This window comes from Phocoena sinus, chromosome 8 (assembly GCF_008692025.1).
Source record: "Phocoena sinus isolate mPhoSin1 chromosome 8, mPhoSin1.pri, whole genome shotgun sequence".
NCBI lineage: Eukaryota > Metazoa > Chordata > Mammalia > Artiodactyla > Phocoenidae > Phocoena > Phocoena sinus.
In genome coordinates, this window is record NC_045770.1 from 70199124 (window position 1) to 70214989 (window position 15866).

General features: G+C 39.4%; 1 protein-coding gene across 7 annotated transcripts in view; it reads right to left on the reverse strand.

The window, feature by feature from the left end:
• Positions 1-809: 809 nt before the first annotated feature.
• The window catches only part of SOX6 (SRY-box transcription factor 6), a 624715-nt gene continuing 609658 nt past the window's right edge, over positions 810-15866 (reverse strand). For all 7 annotated transcript variants that reach the window (XM_032641113.1, XM_032641114.1, XM_032641112.1 and 4 more), the window contains one exon: positions 810-7660. In XM_032641113.1, the coding sequence (XP_032497004.1) occupies positions 7357-7660 (304 nt within the window). In that variant the 3' untranslated portion in view covers positions 810-7356. The remainder of the gene's footprint in view (positions 7661-15866) is intronic.

The following is a 15866-nucleotide window of genomic DNA, read 5'->3' on the forward strand; positions in this document are numbered from 1 at the left end:
AAGTTCCACAAATCCTTGGCTTTTCTCTAATGAGGCATTTGTCACAGGAAATATCAAAGAAGAAATCGCTAGGCCTCCCCTCCGTCTCCCCTGAGCCCTTTGCTTCCTTCTCCAGGTGTTGGTCACTAACCTCTGGATCCATAGCACTGGCTTGGCTGGTTTGGCCAGTCTCCTTTAAGGGCCCGCCTCACTTTGGTCCACTACCCCACCTCCAGGCCTCAGACCCTTAGAGGCTGGTATCATTCGCTCCCGGGCCAACTCATAGCTGGGCAAGGAGACCGGGAACTCTCCTTCTCTGAGGCAGAAGTAGCTGAGAAATCAGCCAACCACTCCCAACCACAGCGGAGGCAACGGTTCCAGAAGTGCAGCATTTTCCACTCTTGGCTGCTAGGCTTGTAGAAGTTGATGTCATGTGAGAGGCTGGCCCTCGAGATTCGTTCATACCCGGGAATGCTGGGAGTTTTTATAAACTGTTTCACTCTCATGAAGAAGTCAGGCAAATAGGAAGTGACATCCTTTCCCATCTTCTCTTGACAGAAATCCACCTTGGATCCTGTTCCTACCATCTAAATCCACAAGCATTTCCTGCTGCAGCTGTGTATGCTCCACAGTGAAGAAAGCAGGCCAGTCTTCCAGGCTAAGGGGTTTGAAGACTTACCTCCCAGCGAAGGTAGAAGCACCGGCGGGAGCAGGAAGGCTCTGCAGGCTCCAGCAGCAGGCAGTGTGGGCCAGGGCTGCACGACCCGAGGGCTGACCAGGCTTCAGGGTAGGAACAGTTGGCAGGGCACAGACAAGGCCGTACACGGAGGTCATAAAACAAAATTTATCTTTAATTTGTAAGTGTCAACAGCAGTACAAAAGATGGAGTGATGACGACTAGATTAAGGGTAGAGAGGACAGTCTTGAGGTAAATGAGCATAAATAGGCAGTTCTTATAGACACTCCCCTGAGGGGCCTAGGCCCCATCATGGCATATACATTATCACCCAAAGATGGCATGTTTAACATATCAGGAAAGCACCTTGTGCAAAAAGGAAAAAAAAAAAGTAGCTAAGGTGCCAACATACACCAGGATAGATAAAGACAGTGTCTTTCAATTTTGTCTTTTCCCTTAATTATGAGGCAGAGGAGGGGAAGACTTTGAAAAGTACCACTGAAAGATTATTCAATGTTGAGTTTTATCTCACGTCAATACTGCACAACGAAATCCAAGAAGTGTGTATATGCAACAAAGCTAAGAACAATGATTCATTCCTTGAAATTTGAAGATATTCTCTTTTTTTTTCTCATTTCTTTAATCCTTAGCAAACTTTTTTTTCCATTATCAAGAGGAGAGTGTGAGAAAGATGTGATGGCAACCCTTAAGGTCATTTAAAAACTTTACACTGGACTGTACAAGATTTTTTTTTTTTGATAAACTATTTACATTTTCAGACTTTCAAACATATTCAAAGCAGCAATAGACACTAGTTTTTATGGTTTTTGTTGTTTTTCTAATTGCCCAAATAGTTACCAGCCACGGGCCAAGTAGGTACCTGCATTATACACAGAATTTCTACAAAGAATATCTGCAGTTAAAATTTGCTCAAGGGTGTATTCAACGCCCTTAGCGTCCCAAGGGCCGCACCCGCAGTGTCGCTAGAGGAACCAGCACAGCACCTTGACAACAGAGTTGCAGTTGTCCCAACAGCCCTACACAAACTTTACACTTTGAAACAGCAGCCAGCATTCAGTCCAGCATGTCAGTGAATTGTGCTGATTAAATTAACACAGAATACAATCTCACAATATACATCACAAACAAATTACAATGTCGGGAAATAAAAGAGTTACAGTAAGATAAGTTATGTAGTAACAGCTTATAAGCTCGTCTAAGGTAATAAAAATTTTACATGGCAAATACAATAATGAATGAACATAAATGCTAAGCCTTCTAATTTGCTACAAGCTGGAAAGGGTACAATAAAGACTGCACTTTCCAAAAAAGCAAAAACACATATGACAAAGGAAGACAAACGGAGAATGCACATGAGCAGGTCTGCAAACGTGCGGCATACAAAACAGTTAAATATTTGCACATTCCCCATATTCCAAGAGCACCAGCACTGAGGCCTCACTTTCTGCTTGTGGTTCTTCAGGAATAAGAAGCTACTGAGCAAGATATGTCACTGAGTTGCCTTTAAGCTTTCATATTGCCACGGACACCAATTAGAAGAGGATTTGCACTAAGCTTTACCTTTTTGCCCCTCCCCCTCCCCCCTCTAGCCCTGCCCCAAAGGTACCAGCATTCCAAATACTTGTTCATGGGCTTTTGGGAAGAAATCTGTCCCCAAAAGAAAAGATGGCATGGGGATGAAAGGGAAATGTGTTTGCATATCAATATTTTCAGTGATATTAGCAGAGGGTTACACTCAATAGTACATGGCATCAGAAACAGAACATAATCGGCAGGAATAGCAGATAGAAGTTGTTTATTAAGGAAGAAAACATGTCAGGGGACAGATGACTTAAGGAAATGATGCAAGTGCTTTTGAAAAAGGACAAATGAGGTCATACAATATTATTATACTTTGAGAAGTGAGTTTAAGTGCCAACTCAGTCCTTAAACAAACGTGTACAAAATCAGGCAAGGCTACAGCAACCATTTTTGTCATTTTCTCATTAGAAGGGAAGACCCAGTAATAAAGTCAATACATTCCTCTAGCTGCATTCTTTGCAGTTGTTGGCACTTGGTACAGGACTTCTCATACGGTTTAAAACTACTAACTGATTCTTTTTCTTTTCCCTAATGAGTAGGTAGAGGTCACCTCTTTGCAAGACGAGTAAATTGAGAGAAGCAGCCTCAGCTGTGGTGTTCAAGTGACCGGGCTGCCTTCCTACTGGGGTTAGATGGGCTTCCTCAAAACAATTCCTGCTTTCAGCTAGTGCCTGTGCTCCCCGCTCAGGAGGGTGTGCTCCGGAGAAGCAGCCTGGCTTCATAAGGAAAAGAAAGAAGCCTTTAATTTCAGCCCTAGAGTGATCACACCCTTTTCAAACACCCCAGGCTCCAGTGGGGCTAATGTTCAGGGGAGGCCAGAATTTGACAAGCTCAATAGCACTGTGAGCCCGCACCTGAATTTAGAACTTGGCCTGAGAGATGGTGTCAGGACCCTGGCAAATCAAATCAGGCCTGAGGACAAGGCTGGGGTGTATCGAATACCAAATGAAGCAAACTGACGTGCCCCTAAAAGGGTGAGCTGAATACAGGTGAAAACAACAAAGCTTTCGTACCTTCCTGGAAAAGATACTGCCTCGCATCTGCCAATGAAACAGAAAAACTGCCTGCCTGGCTGCTCCTGTCCACAGATTAACCTTTTCTTTCTCTCTCCCTTTCTTTCTTTTTTTTTTTTCTTTCTTCCTTTCTTCCTTTCTTCCTTCCTTCCTTCCTTCCTTTCTTCCTTCCTTTCTTTCTTTCTTTTTCTTTCTTTCTTTCTTTCTTTCCTTTTGCTTTTCTTTCTTCCTCTTTCCCTTTCTTTCTTTCTTTTTTTCTTTTTCTTCCTTTCCTTCCTTCCTATTCCATATGGTCCATTTTTTAGGACAGGATTGTCTGCCAGTGTCCCTATTCTAAGTGACAAGGAAAATCCTGATCCTGCAAGTTCTTTAACAAAATGGAGGTAACTTTTACCTTTGATTTGAAGATACTATGAAATAGGGAGCAATGGGAAAAAAAAAGTTGATTAACATTCTTTAATTGGCATGGTGGGACTTTCATTAATGGCCGATCTCAGAGAACGATTTTTGCCTTTCTAATGGCATTCATGCTTCATGCTAGTAAATGGTCACAGAACTACCTTCTAAGGTTTATGTGGATTCACAAAGCAAATTGACTCTCTCCCAGCTGTGCTGGAAATTCACCATGTTCAATTCATCAACTTTCTATAAGAAAAAAAAGTGAAAGTCTGAGTCTGTGGACAGTGGGTTCTAAACTGTATGAGAACCCAAGTGATGGGTTTTACTGCTCCAGCTACAGGTGGGGCTCTGCTTTCTCACTGTGGCTGATAATTCACTACCCCATGAGGTACAGTGACTCGTCAACTTCTAGTCTGGACCAACATATATGGATAGAGAACAAAAAGGAAATACATAACTTATATTTCACTAAATATTCATGAGCCAAAAATAAATTCTATTTCTATGTTATATTTACACAATTAGAAAAATCTAAAATGAGATGGTGAAGTCATAAAAACTTTGTTTAAGCCCCACTGAAAATAAAATGACGTGATCCCTATGATTGTCATTCTTAATTTCCATGGATATTTAGAGCCAAACTTGGCTAATAAATAGAATAAACTGCTTATGTGCAGAATTTAGATTCAAATACAGCATCACTGTTTAACCCAATGAAAGAGACGTTTACAATCAGATCATTCCTGAATAGCCTTTCATTTTTAAGAACATGGCTAGAAGTAACTGAGCCCCAGTACTGAGGCAGAGCTGGAGCTAAAACAAAGTGTTCATACACACATGTATTTTGCATAAATAAATGAAATAACAAGACATAAAAATGACTCAAATCCGGCAACTGTGAGGCAAGCCCACACGAGTCGAAACAGATGACTTTTGTTCATGTAGTTTTCGTACAACAGCTTCACATTAGTCAGAAGTGATAAAAAATACCATTTATATCCAGTGCTTATAACACTTATGAAACAACATCTGTGAGTGTGTGTGTTTTTTGTTTTTTCTGTTGATTTCTTTTTTTGTTTCTTTTTTTTTTTTTTTTAACTACAAGCAAAATCAAGTTTCAGTCCTAAAGAACAGTCCTTTGTTCTCCACCAGCCCAGAATATTATTTTGGCATGGTCATAAAAACAAACAAAATTAACCTACTATTCTAAATGTCTGCCTTTGTGCAAAATTAATTACATACAATACAATGCTAGCCATACAGCACTCTACTTATGCAACAAAATTAAAAAGGAGCGGGAGAGGGCAAAAGCAAGAGTCAAAGAGAAAGAGAAAACAACGTGAGAATGAACTGAGGAGGAGAGGTATATAATCAAAAGAAACCAGTAAGACAATAATAAATACTCTTTTTTTTTTTTTTTTTAGGAAAACGACCTCCTCCTCATTTGAAATAAATGTACAAAAACAAAGTTCCAATCCCCAATCGATATTAAGAACCAAACATTCCTATCAGTACCTTAATCAGTTTATAGAGAGCACTCCTAGCTAATGACATAGACAGTAAAGTCTTGGCTAGACCTATTTATTGCTATTAGGTATGGCCTTGAGCACTCTTAAATAAATATGAAGGTACACTATTTTCTTCCAAGTGACAAAATGGCTCAAGAAATCTGATGGGGCCGTTCCTATGTCCTGGTGATCAGATTCTGGTTGTCCCATGAGGTGAACTGTCCCATCTGCTGACATTCTCCCATCAAACTACTCTGGGTGAGGCTTCCCCATAGGCAATCAGTCCTGGTTTCAGGAAGGTCAAAATGGCATGGCTGAGCTCCCTGCAGTTAGGAGATGGGGAATGAAGCCTCACTGCTTCCCAGCCCATCAGTGCATCTCCAGAAAATCCTTGTGTGACAAGGGCAGTTAATCTTGTTCACACATAGGCATGACCCCCATGCAGCCACAGATGGAGGGAGTGAGCCAGAGGAACTCGTCTGCTGCCCCAGGAGTGATCTGTTCCCCAGAGTTAACAGTAGGAACATCCCATTTAGGGAATGTATTTCTCCTCCTTCTCCTTCTCTATGGTTTTCTCTCATTCTCTGGATGTATCACGACTATTTGCCTCTGTCTTTGCTTTGAGGCTGTCACGTGGCTTCTTGCATCCTGGGGATTTTGCAAAGAACTCCCTAGATGTGCGAGATGGGACAAGGCAGCTCAGTATAAAGGCACCAGCCCATGACAGCATCCCTGTGGACTCCTACGTGGACCACAGCTTTGGGCTTTAGGATTGGCTGCGGGACTCCCCTGCCTGGCAGTCACCACTGTTGACCCTTGCTGCTGAATGGCATTGAGGGGAAATGCCATTGATGCAGATCCTACCACTTGTTGCCTAATTGAATTAGGGGAAAATTCTGGCAAAAGATTCAAAGTCACGGGGAACCTCAGGGGCAATACCTGTTGAAGTATAAATCTCTACACCTGTATCCAAATACACAGCTCTATAGCCATATATACACTGATGTTCAAAAACAACAATATAGGTATTTAGTAGTATCTTGTTTCAGAAATGCATCCAGATGTTCTGGGGACATAAAATCACTATGTACACCTTTGTATCTAGCAGGAGAAGGAGGTGAAAAGGGCTGAAAAGTTCTTTGGGGAAGGAGGGTAAGAAAAAAGAATTATTAAATTAATGCCACCAACAATTTTTTTAAATAAATAGTAAGTGGACCCTTGACATTCTGGAATGAATAAATTATTTAAGAGAAAATGTGTTAAGACTGAATGTCAGGGTTAAAGGCAAAGGGATAATGGATGTAGTGAGAGGTGGTCTCAGGCAGAGGAGACCACCATGTCGGTATCTGGTGTGGAGATCGCTCTGGTGCGTGGACGTCGTACCACGTCACACACTGATGGCACGTCAAGAGGCAAACACAATTGGGTACATGCACTGTGGCAACCTTGTTCATTCCTTACAATATCTTGTCTCCAGATTCCTGAGTACTTCACCATTTTCTGAAAAAAAAAAAGTGTGGTTTGCTATTTTATTTTAAGATGCCAAAGATTGTCTAAGACTTTGCAGTGTCTCCTTTAAGACTTTCAAAATATTAAGATTCAAAAGTTATGAAAAAGTTTGGCACATTCAAAGTTTAACTCTACACATGGAAAAATGGAATTCTGAGGCCTTTTGAATATGCTCTACATGCAGCTGCACACGCTGTGGACTTGTTCTGTTTCACAAAATGAAATTCTCAGTTGTTTTCTAAAATAATTCAGAATAAAAACACATTCACAACTTGTAGGCTGGCACAGCATACCTGAGTGAGAATGTTTAACCCCATCTAAAACAGTAACTTAAACCTTTATCGACATCCAAAAGAAAAAAAGTAAGACAAAATATAAGACTTGTAAGACAGCTATGGGTTGAGATAAGTTTTCAAGTCCTGGTGTCTCATATTTAATATGTCTTCACCTAAATTAAAAAACAACAACAACAATAACAATAACGACAAAAAACTCAAGTTCATGAAAAATCTGGGAAAACTTAATCTGTCTCACGCTTTACGAAACAATTAAGACCATTCTGCTGATGTAATTGCGGAGCCACAAATGCATGCGGGCTCTTTAAGAACTTTTCTGTTGGGGGAGGGGAGGTGAAATGTCAGAGTATTTTAATTCAGCAAACAAACACTCCTCAGTTGGCACTGACAGCTTCCGGGGCTTCATTTTCACTGCTATAGTCTGATTTGGGATCATCTTCATAGTCGTCATACATTTCCATCTCATCCTCTCCATTAATCATTTCATTTCCAGCTAGGCTTCCGCCGTCTGTCTTCATACCATAAGTGCTCTGGATGACCGGGAGGCTGGGCTCTGGACTGGCGGAGGTGCTAGAGCAGTCAGATGTCATCTGAGGTGATGGTGTGGTAGTTGCCATAGTAATAGCACCAGGATACACAACACCTGTTCCTGTGGTGATTGGAATCTGAGGCTGCTGCCTGTATAGATGCAAAAAATAAAATAAAACAAAGGGAAATATCTATATACGTATGTTCTTCCGTGTGGCATCGGAATTCACCCCTCACGCATTCTAAAAGGGGGCTCTGTTTGAAACTCTAAGCAAATGACAAAATGGGACAAAGGTGTTTCCTGGAGGAGTCCTGCAAATCTCCCTGATGATGTGATTGGTGTTAAGCAACAATGGAGCAATTCATCCATGGCTTTGCAACATGAAAGCAAAGCTCTGATAACCCCTTGGCATTTGGAACATATACTATAGTTAATTCCACAAAGTCACATGTGAGATCATTTTTTAAGATCTCCCAGGACATGACCAAAAAATAGGCTGGTAAATATGAGACATACTGTAATGATACAGTTAAGCAGGTTTGTGTCTTCACCTTGGTCTGAGAACTGTACAAAGGAAAGATCAAGATGAGAAAGGATCCGGTATATCCCAAAGTCAGATTCGGCAAAGCATGTATTTGGTATCCGTGTAAATGTCTACTTATTTCCGCGGCTGAACTTGTAGGGAAGCTCCTTGAAGCTTCTACTTCCTAATTATGAAAGGATCATCCTGGATGTCGTTAGTCCTGTGGCCCTGGGCTGGAGCTGGGGTTGGAGGAGTCAGGAGTGAAGAACAGTGAAAGCTCCACCACTTAACAGAATAACACGCTGTCTCATCCTAGATCCCAGCGGGTGCCAGGGCATGGTCACACCAGCTCAGTCCGTAGTCATGACACTCTAGTTCAAATAAACTTACCAGACCCTTTACAAAGGGCAGTCTCTCCCTCTGCAGGGAGACATGGCTATCTGTCTCTCAGTTTCCCTTGAGGCATTGTAACTGGTTGAAAGAATGGAAGTCCTACTACCTAGCTCAAAGACTAGGACTGAAACAATATTCTCACGGATGCAATATTCACCAAGTGTTTCTCAATCTCTATGTACAGTATTATTAATTCACCTCAAAATGTCATTGTAACTCTCTTTTCTGAGCCTCAGTTTCCATTTATTTATAAAAGCTGGGGTCAGGGAAGTCCTGGAAAGTCCTTCCACCTGTTAATACTTGGCCTCAGGTCAGTCCATCACTTGAAGCATTCTTATTGACCCCCCTACATCGAAACTTCTATCCACCTCAATCTAAAAGCAAAATATGCTGAATTTGTGAAGAGCTAGCTTAGTTACCAGCTATCCTTTGACACGTCCTGAAGGAGCATAACTTCTCAAAAATGTCTGCATGCCTTCCAGCCTGGTAGATGGAGAAATGATGGAAATGGCCTAGAATCACACTGTGGGATATCTGATAATGCTATTTTTAACAACCTCTTTCAAACACTAGGAGATATAATAATGATGCCTTAACCTTTGACTAATGTAATATATAAATATTTACATATGTATTACCTCATTCAGTTAACAAGGCAACCCCATGAGGTATCATTATGCCCAGTCTTCAGATGAAGAAAATGAGGCCTTGCTTAAGGTCCTGCATTCAATAATCAGCACTGCTGGGATTTGAACCTAGGTCACCCGACTTGAATTCCATCACTCTTTCCTTCCTAGATATTCAATATACAGATACACTATGCTCACTATATCCCATAAAAATTCCTGACTTCTATAGAGCCTGTAGGTATCCAGTTGATACTACGTGCCTGATATTGATGCATTTTCTATGATGCTCGTGGTTATTTTTTTGATTGCCCCAAAGAAGATGATAGAGGAATCTAAATCTATGTATAGAAACATCTGATAAGATACTGTTTTTGCTTTCATAGAATCAAATTCTAAAAACAGTATACTTCTTGCTTCCTAAGTTTTGGGCAAATTAACACAAATTAAATTTTATGCTAACCTATCCAAGGCAGTAAGAGCCTCATTAAATATTTTACTGAATTTGGATAATTGCAATAAAAATATTTTTGCCTTAATCACGTAATGAGTGTCGAGTGAAAACTTTTACTGCACTATTAACCCATTTTACAGATTTCCCAATATGGTGAGCTAATCTATAATATAAATTCTACATACCATATGCAAACTATCAAATGATACATTTTCTTTTCATGAAGGACATTTTCTTTTTGCAAAGAATAGATGGTCATTTTTTTGCAGTATTTTAAAATCAAAATATCTATATATATTAAATAAATTTGAATTGACCTCTTATTATGTGCTATGGACAATGCTTAGATGTTTCCACATTATCTCCTTTAATCCTCACAATAAGCCTGAGAGATAAATAAAGGTGCAAAACTGAACTCCTGATCATTCTCCCATGTACTGGGCTCCTCTCATGGCCTTTCAGATCTTGGTTAATGATTACTTCATCTTTCTGACTGCTGGGGCCAATCCTCAATCCTATATCTGCCTAGTTCTCCCAGATATCTGCATGGCTAGCTCCCTTACCTCCTCAGGTCTTTGCTCAAGTTAATCTTCTCAGTGAGGTTTTCTATAGCCACTCAGTTTAAAATTGCAATCCATCCTCTAAAACTCCCTACCCCTTTCCCTCCTTTAGTTTGTTCTAAGGCATTTATTATTATTTGATATTTATTTATTTATTCATTCATTTACTCATTCATTGTCTGACATCCCCCACTAGAATGGAAGCTTCATGAAGATAGGATTTTTCACTGATGTAGTCCCAGAGCTTAAGCAGTGCCTGGGACATAGGAAGCACTCAACAAAAATCTGTTGAATACATGGAATGAGAGAATGAACTAGTGAATGAGAAGGAAAACAAATGAAAAGTCTGGGTAACCTGTTCTACAAAAGAAAAGATATAATGAGCTTAGATATATGAGAGAGAGGGTAGTGGAGAAGGAATGTGAATATAATCATCTTTAAATGCTTGAATGATTTTCTTCACAAAAAAGGAAGAGATTTGTTCCAGAAGTGACCAAAGAAGAGGATCAGAACCTATCTACAAAGTAGCAGAAAGGCAGAGTATGGCCTACTTAAGAAGAAAGAACTTTCTAGCATTAGGAGGTGTTCCACAAAGAAACTAGCTCCCTTGGAAAGTGGTGAGCTCTCTAGCCCTCAAAGAAAGAGTTCAAGCTAAACTTAGAAAGGACTCCTACAATGGCTGGCTATTTGAAGGATATGACTTCTGAGGCCCCTTCTATGTGACCACTGATTCTGTGGGTGCAGAATCATAAGCTAACGGTCATGTTGGTCTTGCTCTCATTGTCATTATCAGCATAAAAAGAGACTAAAAAAATTAAGTGAGCATAGGTAATTATAATTGAAGAAATCTGGCTTTCAGGGGTTTCCAAAATAGTATTCCACCCTACATATTTTACTTTTCTTACTGCCAGAAAAAATTCCTAGGATAGCCTCCTTATTTATTTTTGAACATTTTCACATTTCCCCCATGTGTTCATGCTCTCCTTCATGCTAAACTAGGAATCTTTACCTGTACTTTCCACCAGCCTGACCCTACCCAAACCTCAAGTCCCCTTCCTCAAGAATGGCCTACGCGTGGCCCTAATGCATTGTAATCTCCCTCCCTCAGAGCTTTACTTGCTCTTGTCTATATAATCAAAATTAGTATCCCATTATACATTATGTGGAGCACGATGCAATGTATTCTGTGTGTGCATGTGTGTATAACAAACTATTATTTGCTAACCTATTCACGTATATGTCTGGACTCTCTGACTTTAGCATTCTCTGAAAGCTCACTGTGGACAGAATTAATGCCTCATGTACTATATTAATTTACTACAGTGCTAGGCACACAGCTGGTTTCAAATAGGCCCTTACCAACTGACTGACTAATCAATTAACAAAATGGAAAATCTGGCCAGCAGGCTCAATATTTGTCTATCGGAAGTTACTTTCCTAAAAAGCATTTTTCCTTCCTTTACAGATCAATTGCAAATTCAAACACTGCAGATTTCACAAACAGGGATAGCTGGCAAGCATTGGACTTTACAAATAATGAATGTGCACATCAAAACAAAAGTTGTAGATATTTGTAAAAGTACACGCATGCAGCTGATATGAGGAGAGAAGCAGAGCTAGTATTTGAGCCAGAACAGTCTGGCTCCAGAATTGACATTCTTAACCACTACACTATACGGCTTCTAAGAAATCTGTAGGCTCTAATTGAGAACCCTCCCTCCCAGCCCAAGTAAAGAGTTTGAGCTGTTCCTGATAGAGGCCAGCATTGCTGCATGGTTTCCAAATCACAAGAAGAGTCCTGGAGTACAGTCTAGCTTTGCCAATTGCAATGGAACTATTTATTTATGTTGTCAAAGCTCCTGTTTGCTGATCCTTTACAGTATCTATAAATGAAGGCAATGAAGTTTGCTTCATTAGGAGATTAAACCTATAAGTTGCACATCTTTTTACATTACCCATTAGAGATTCTAATCTGGCTTTCTCTACAGGAGGACAATGCTAAAAACAGCATGTCTAGTCTATGCTACTCAGTTAAATTTGTAAGTATCTTATAGGTTTTATTCAACCTCTTTGAGATTAAGATCAAAATGGCAAATGTTCAAATCACTTATACCACAATGCAGGAGAACATAATTCTTTATAATATGAAATATATACCTGACACATAGCATCATTTCTCTAGGATAATAATATTTACTCTAATTTGGGACTTACTATATGCCAGACATTGTTCCAAGCACTTTAGATACATTAAGTTATTCAATCTTCAGAAAGGTCTGATGTTGTAGGTATTACTGTCATCCCCATTTTACATATGAGGAAACTGAGGTACACAGAGTTTAAATAAGTTTCCCAAGGACAAGTGGAGAGTTCAGAGGAATAAGAATTGCTATGCACTAGTTCCCAGAGCCAGGAAGAAGCAGAGCTAGTATTTGAGCCAGAACAGTCTGGCTCCAGAATTGACATTCTTAACCACTACACTATACGGCTTCTAAGAAATCTGTAGGCTCTAATTGAGAGGTATGTGTAAGGGTGAAAAGGAAATATAAGGTGTCACATAAGCCTGGTCTAAATCTCAGCTCTGCTATTTACTAGCTGTGTGGACTTGGACAAATTATTTAACATCTCTGAATATTGTGTTTTTCAACCTCATAGAGAAGATGATAGTGCCTATCTTGTAAGTTTGTTGTATCTGCAATAATCTGTATAATTCACTCAGTATAAGTAAGTATTCAATAATTTACCATTATTGTTACTCAAAAAGTAGCCCCAAATTTTAATAGTTTTTAGTATCTGCATAATTCTCTATTAGCTCACACATAAATTACTGAATACGCTTCAAATAAATTGGAAATACATTACATTTAGCCATAGTTCTTTGGGAAAATACAATGTTGTAGCTATATGTACCCTAGTAAGTATCATTTAACATTAATAGTACTCCTATCAGGATTATTACAGAACTCTGATACTTAACCTATCAATTGAAGGGGTTAAATCCAAGGTTAGAGCTAATATTACTCCATTTCATATATTGATAAATTCATTTCATAATAGCTAAGTAAAAAAAAAAAACCTAACTCACTGAATTTCCAGTTGTATCATCAGTAAAATGTATGACAATGTTGAACAATATATGTAATTTTATTGGCTTGAAAGTTATGCACGTCTTTTCAAAATCAGCTATAAAAATTGATCTCACCCCCGTTCCCTCAAGAAGTCAACAGCAATCTTTGAATTTCTTGTTTGTCTTTCCCTCTTGTAAATAACCTCGTATCTAATGAAGATCAGTTTGCAAAGATGAATCCCAGGGAGTTAATAATCTATCAAATACAACTACTTAAAAGAAAATACGAATCCTTAAGTGGCAATAATACCTGGCTTTATGTAGCAAGTATTATCAAAACTGGGCAGAGGAGAATACTCAGCACTGGAGATTTAAGAGTAAGATATTCTGGCCATTGCCTACACATCCATAGCCCTATTCCACAGTCTAAAATGAGCCTTCCACAAAGGACCTCTACGCCGTCAGAATCCTTAGTCTCTAAATTTCAAAGCTCCTTTTATGCTACTGTATACCACAACAAAAGACCTTATTTTCTCTAGGTTCTAGGAGCTTCTCCTCAAATGGCCCAGTCATACTCACAACTGTGCAGAATAGGACTCTGAGGCATATTTTGAAGCAATGTTGTGAAGACAATTCCTCAGTCATTTGGCATGACAGAGGCAGAGACCTGATTTAATCCTTTGCTCTTGCTCCCCTTTCAGTAGCCATAGGACCTCTTGAAGCCTCCATTTCTTTATCTTATTTAGAGGATTATATACTTTGTATACCTAAAACACCTCGTATACAGTAGGCATTCAATAAGTGGTAGATGCTGTTGAGTTGTTTTAGAGTTTCATTTTACATGCATTGTTATGTGTTGAGGTATTTCGGTCCAGAGCTGGTATCAATGTTCCCTTTGGTAAAGAGGACTTAAATTAAATAGAATTACTGCATCTCATATTTTCAAATAAGTTATCAGGGAACTAAAATGGTACCTTTGATAATCTTCCAGACTATGACAAAAGAGACCCACTATGCAACACAGGGGACATGACTGAGAGAAGGGTGGGAATGACAAAACATCTCAAATTTAAACTTTTGATTCTCCGCTCAAAAGAGACTATATACCTTTTCAGAGATAGACTAACAGGATTAAAAGAAGACATTACACAGTCTTAAATTTATATTTTGTTACCTACAACTATACTTCCTAGAGTACACTGTGACTTGGTATATTTCATAAATTCTCTAATTAGCATGTGAGTAGCCCAATTATATTGTATTGTACTTTTGGTGTTAAAGGCATTACTTTTTAAAATGCAAACATTTGTAATACAGAAGAATTTGATATCCTATTTTGGCATGTCTTCAGCTGTTAATACACTGGGATCCTCAAATAACAAAGTGATTTAAGCCTCACTTTACCTCGAAAAGTTTCTGCCATAGTGTAAAGAAATTCATTGATTATCTAGTGTGATATAAAATATAGTTTTACTCTGATAGCAAATCCATATTTAATAGTAATAATAATGACAGGAATTCACCTTTATTGATATTGTACTAAGCATTATACAAAGTACTTTTAAAAGCACTGCCTCATTGAATCCTCTCAACAATCGTATGAGATAGGTACTATTATTCGTTTCACTTCACACATGAGAAAACAGAAGCTTAGAAAAGTTAAATAACTTGCCCAAATAGGTCGCACAGCGTCTCAAACTCAGTGGTCAAACGCAGAAGCCGATGCTCCTCCCCAGAACACTCTAGTGTATTGTATAGTGACCCAGACTGCTCTCATTGGCCTTTTTTTTTTTTTTTTTGTATTCTGACTATTTACTTTTCCAAATTAGTTGTATGTTTTTAAACACATGCTTCTGAAACCAGCCTTGTGTTTCATAAGGTTATTTTCTGAGTGCCCTTAAAAATAAATGGTTCTTTACTCCTCCTTTAAGGCATCTCTTTTCTTCACCTCCAAGTGAAGCTTTCTTGTTTCCCTGGCACAGCACAGCTCCTCAATTCCCCTTCCAGTTAACAGTGAACACAGCTTCCTTTTTGCTTCCTCCACTTCTCTCTCTCAAGCCCTTTCCCAAGTGTCTCCCCAGTCTGATGCCAGCTGCCTCAGGCCACTGCCTCCAGACGGCCCTCTGGTTTGCCACCCCTGTGCTGCTAGGTCTGAGTGTGCTGGAACCTACAGACATCTGCACCCCGCTCTGCTGACCACTGTGGTTACAAGAGGCCTCTTTCGAGTGCAGACAGCCAGTCAGCCAAGTGGAAATTTATACCAGAAATCTATTACCTAATTTTTAAACAAAATGACATGAAATCAGACTTGAAGATATCAAAAACATGTCTAGTTTCTGATTTAAGCAAGAAAATCCACATTGTTACTGCTTCTACCACAGAATAATTTACTGCAACAGGAGTTCTGGATCTTATGCCAAAAATGAGGTCCTCTAACCAATGTCAAGGCCAATTATCTTGTGGTAAATCCCACAACAAAAGCAGACTATTGTGATTAGAGTCAGAAGCACCACCCAGAGAAGCTAGAAAGCTTCTGGGGATTTCTTAAGGTTAGTTTTTACTCTTTTTTTCTCCCTGTGTGTCTGCTTAAATAAACTACCAGAAACTTTGTGTGTGGGCACTGGACATCCTAGGTTAGTTTGAGAGACAATGAAAGGGGTTATCAGTTGGGAGTGATCTGTTGCCTGTTTGTTTTGATTTGAGCAGAAGCCATGCTGCAAGGCTGTGCGCTT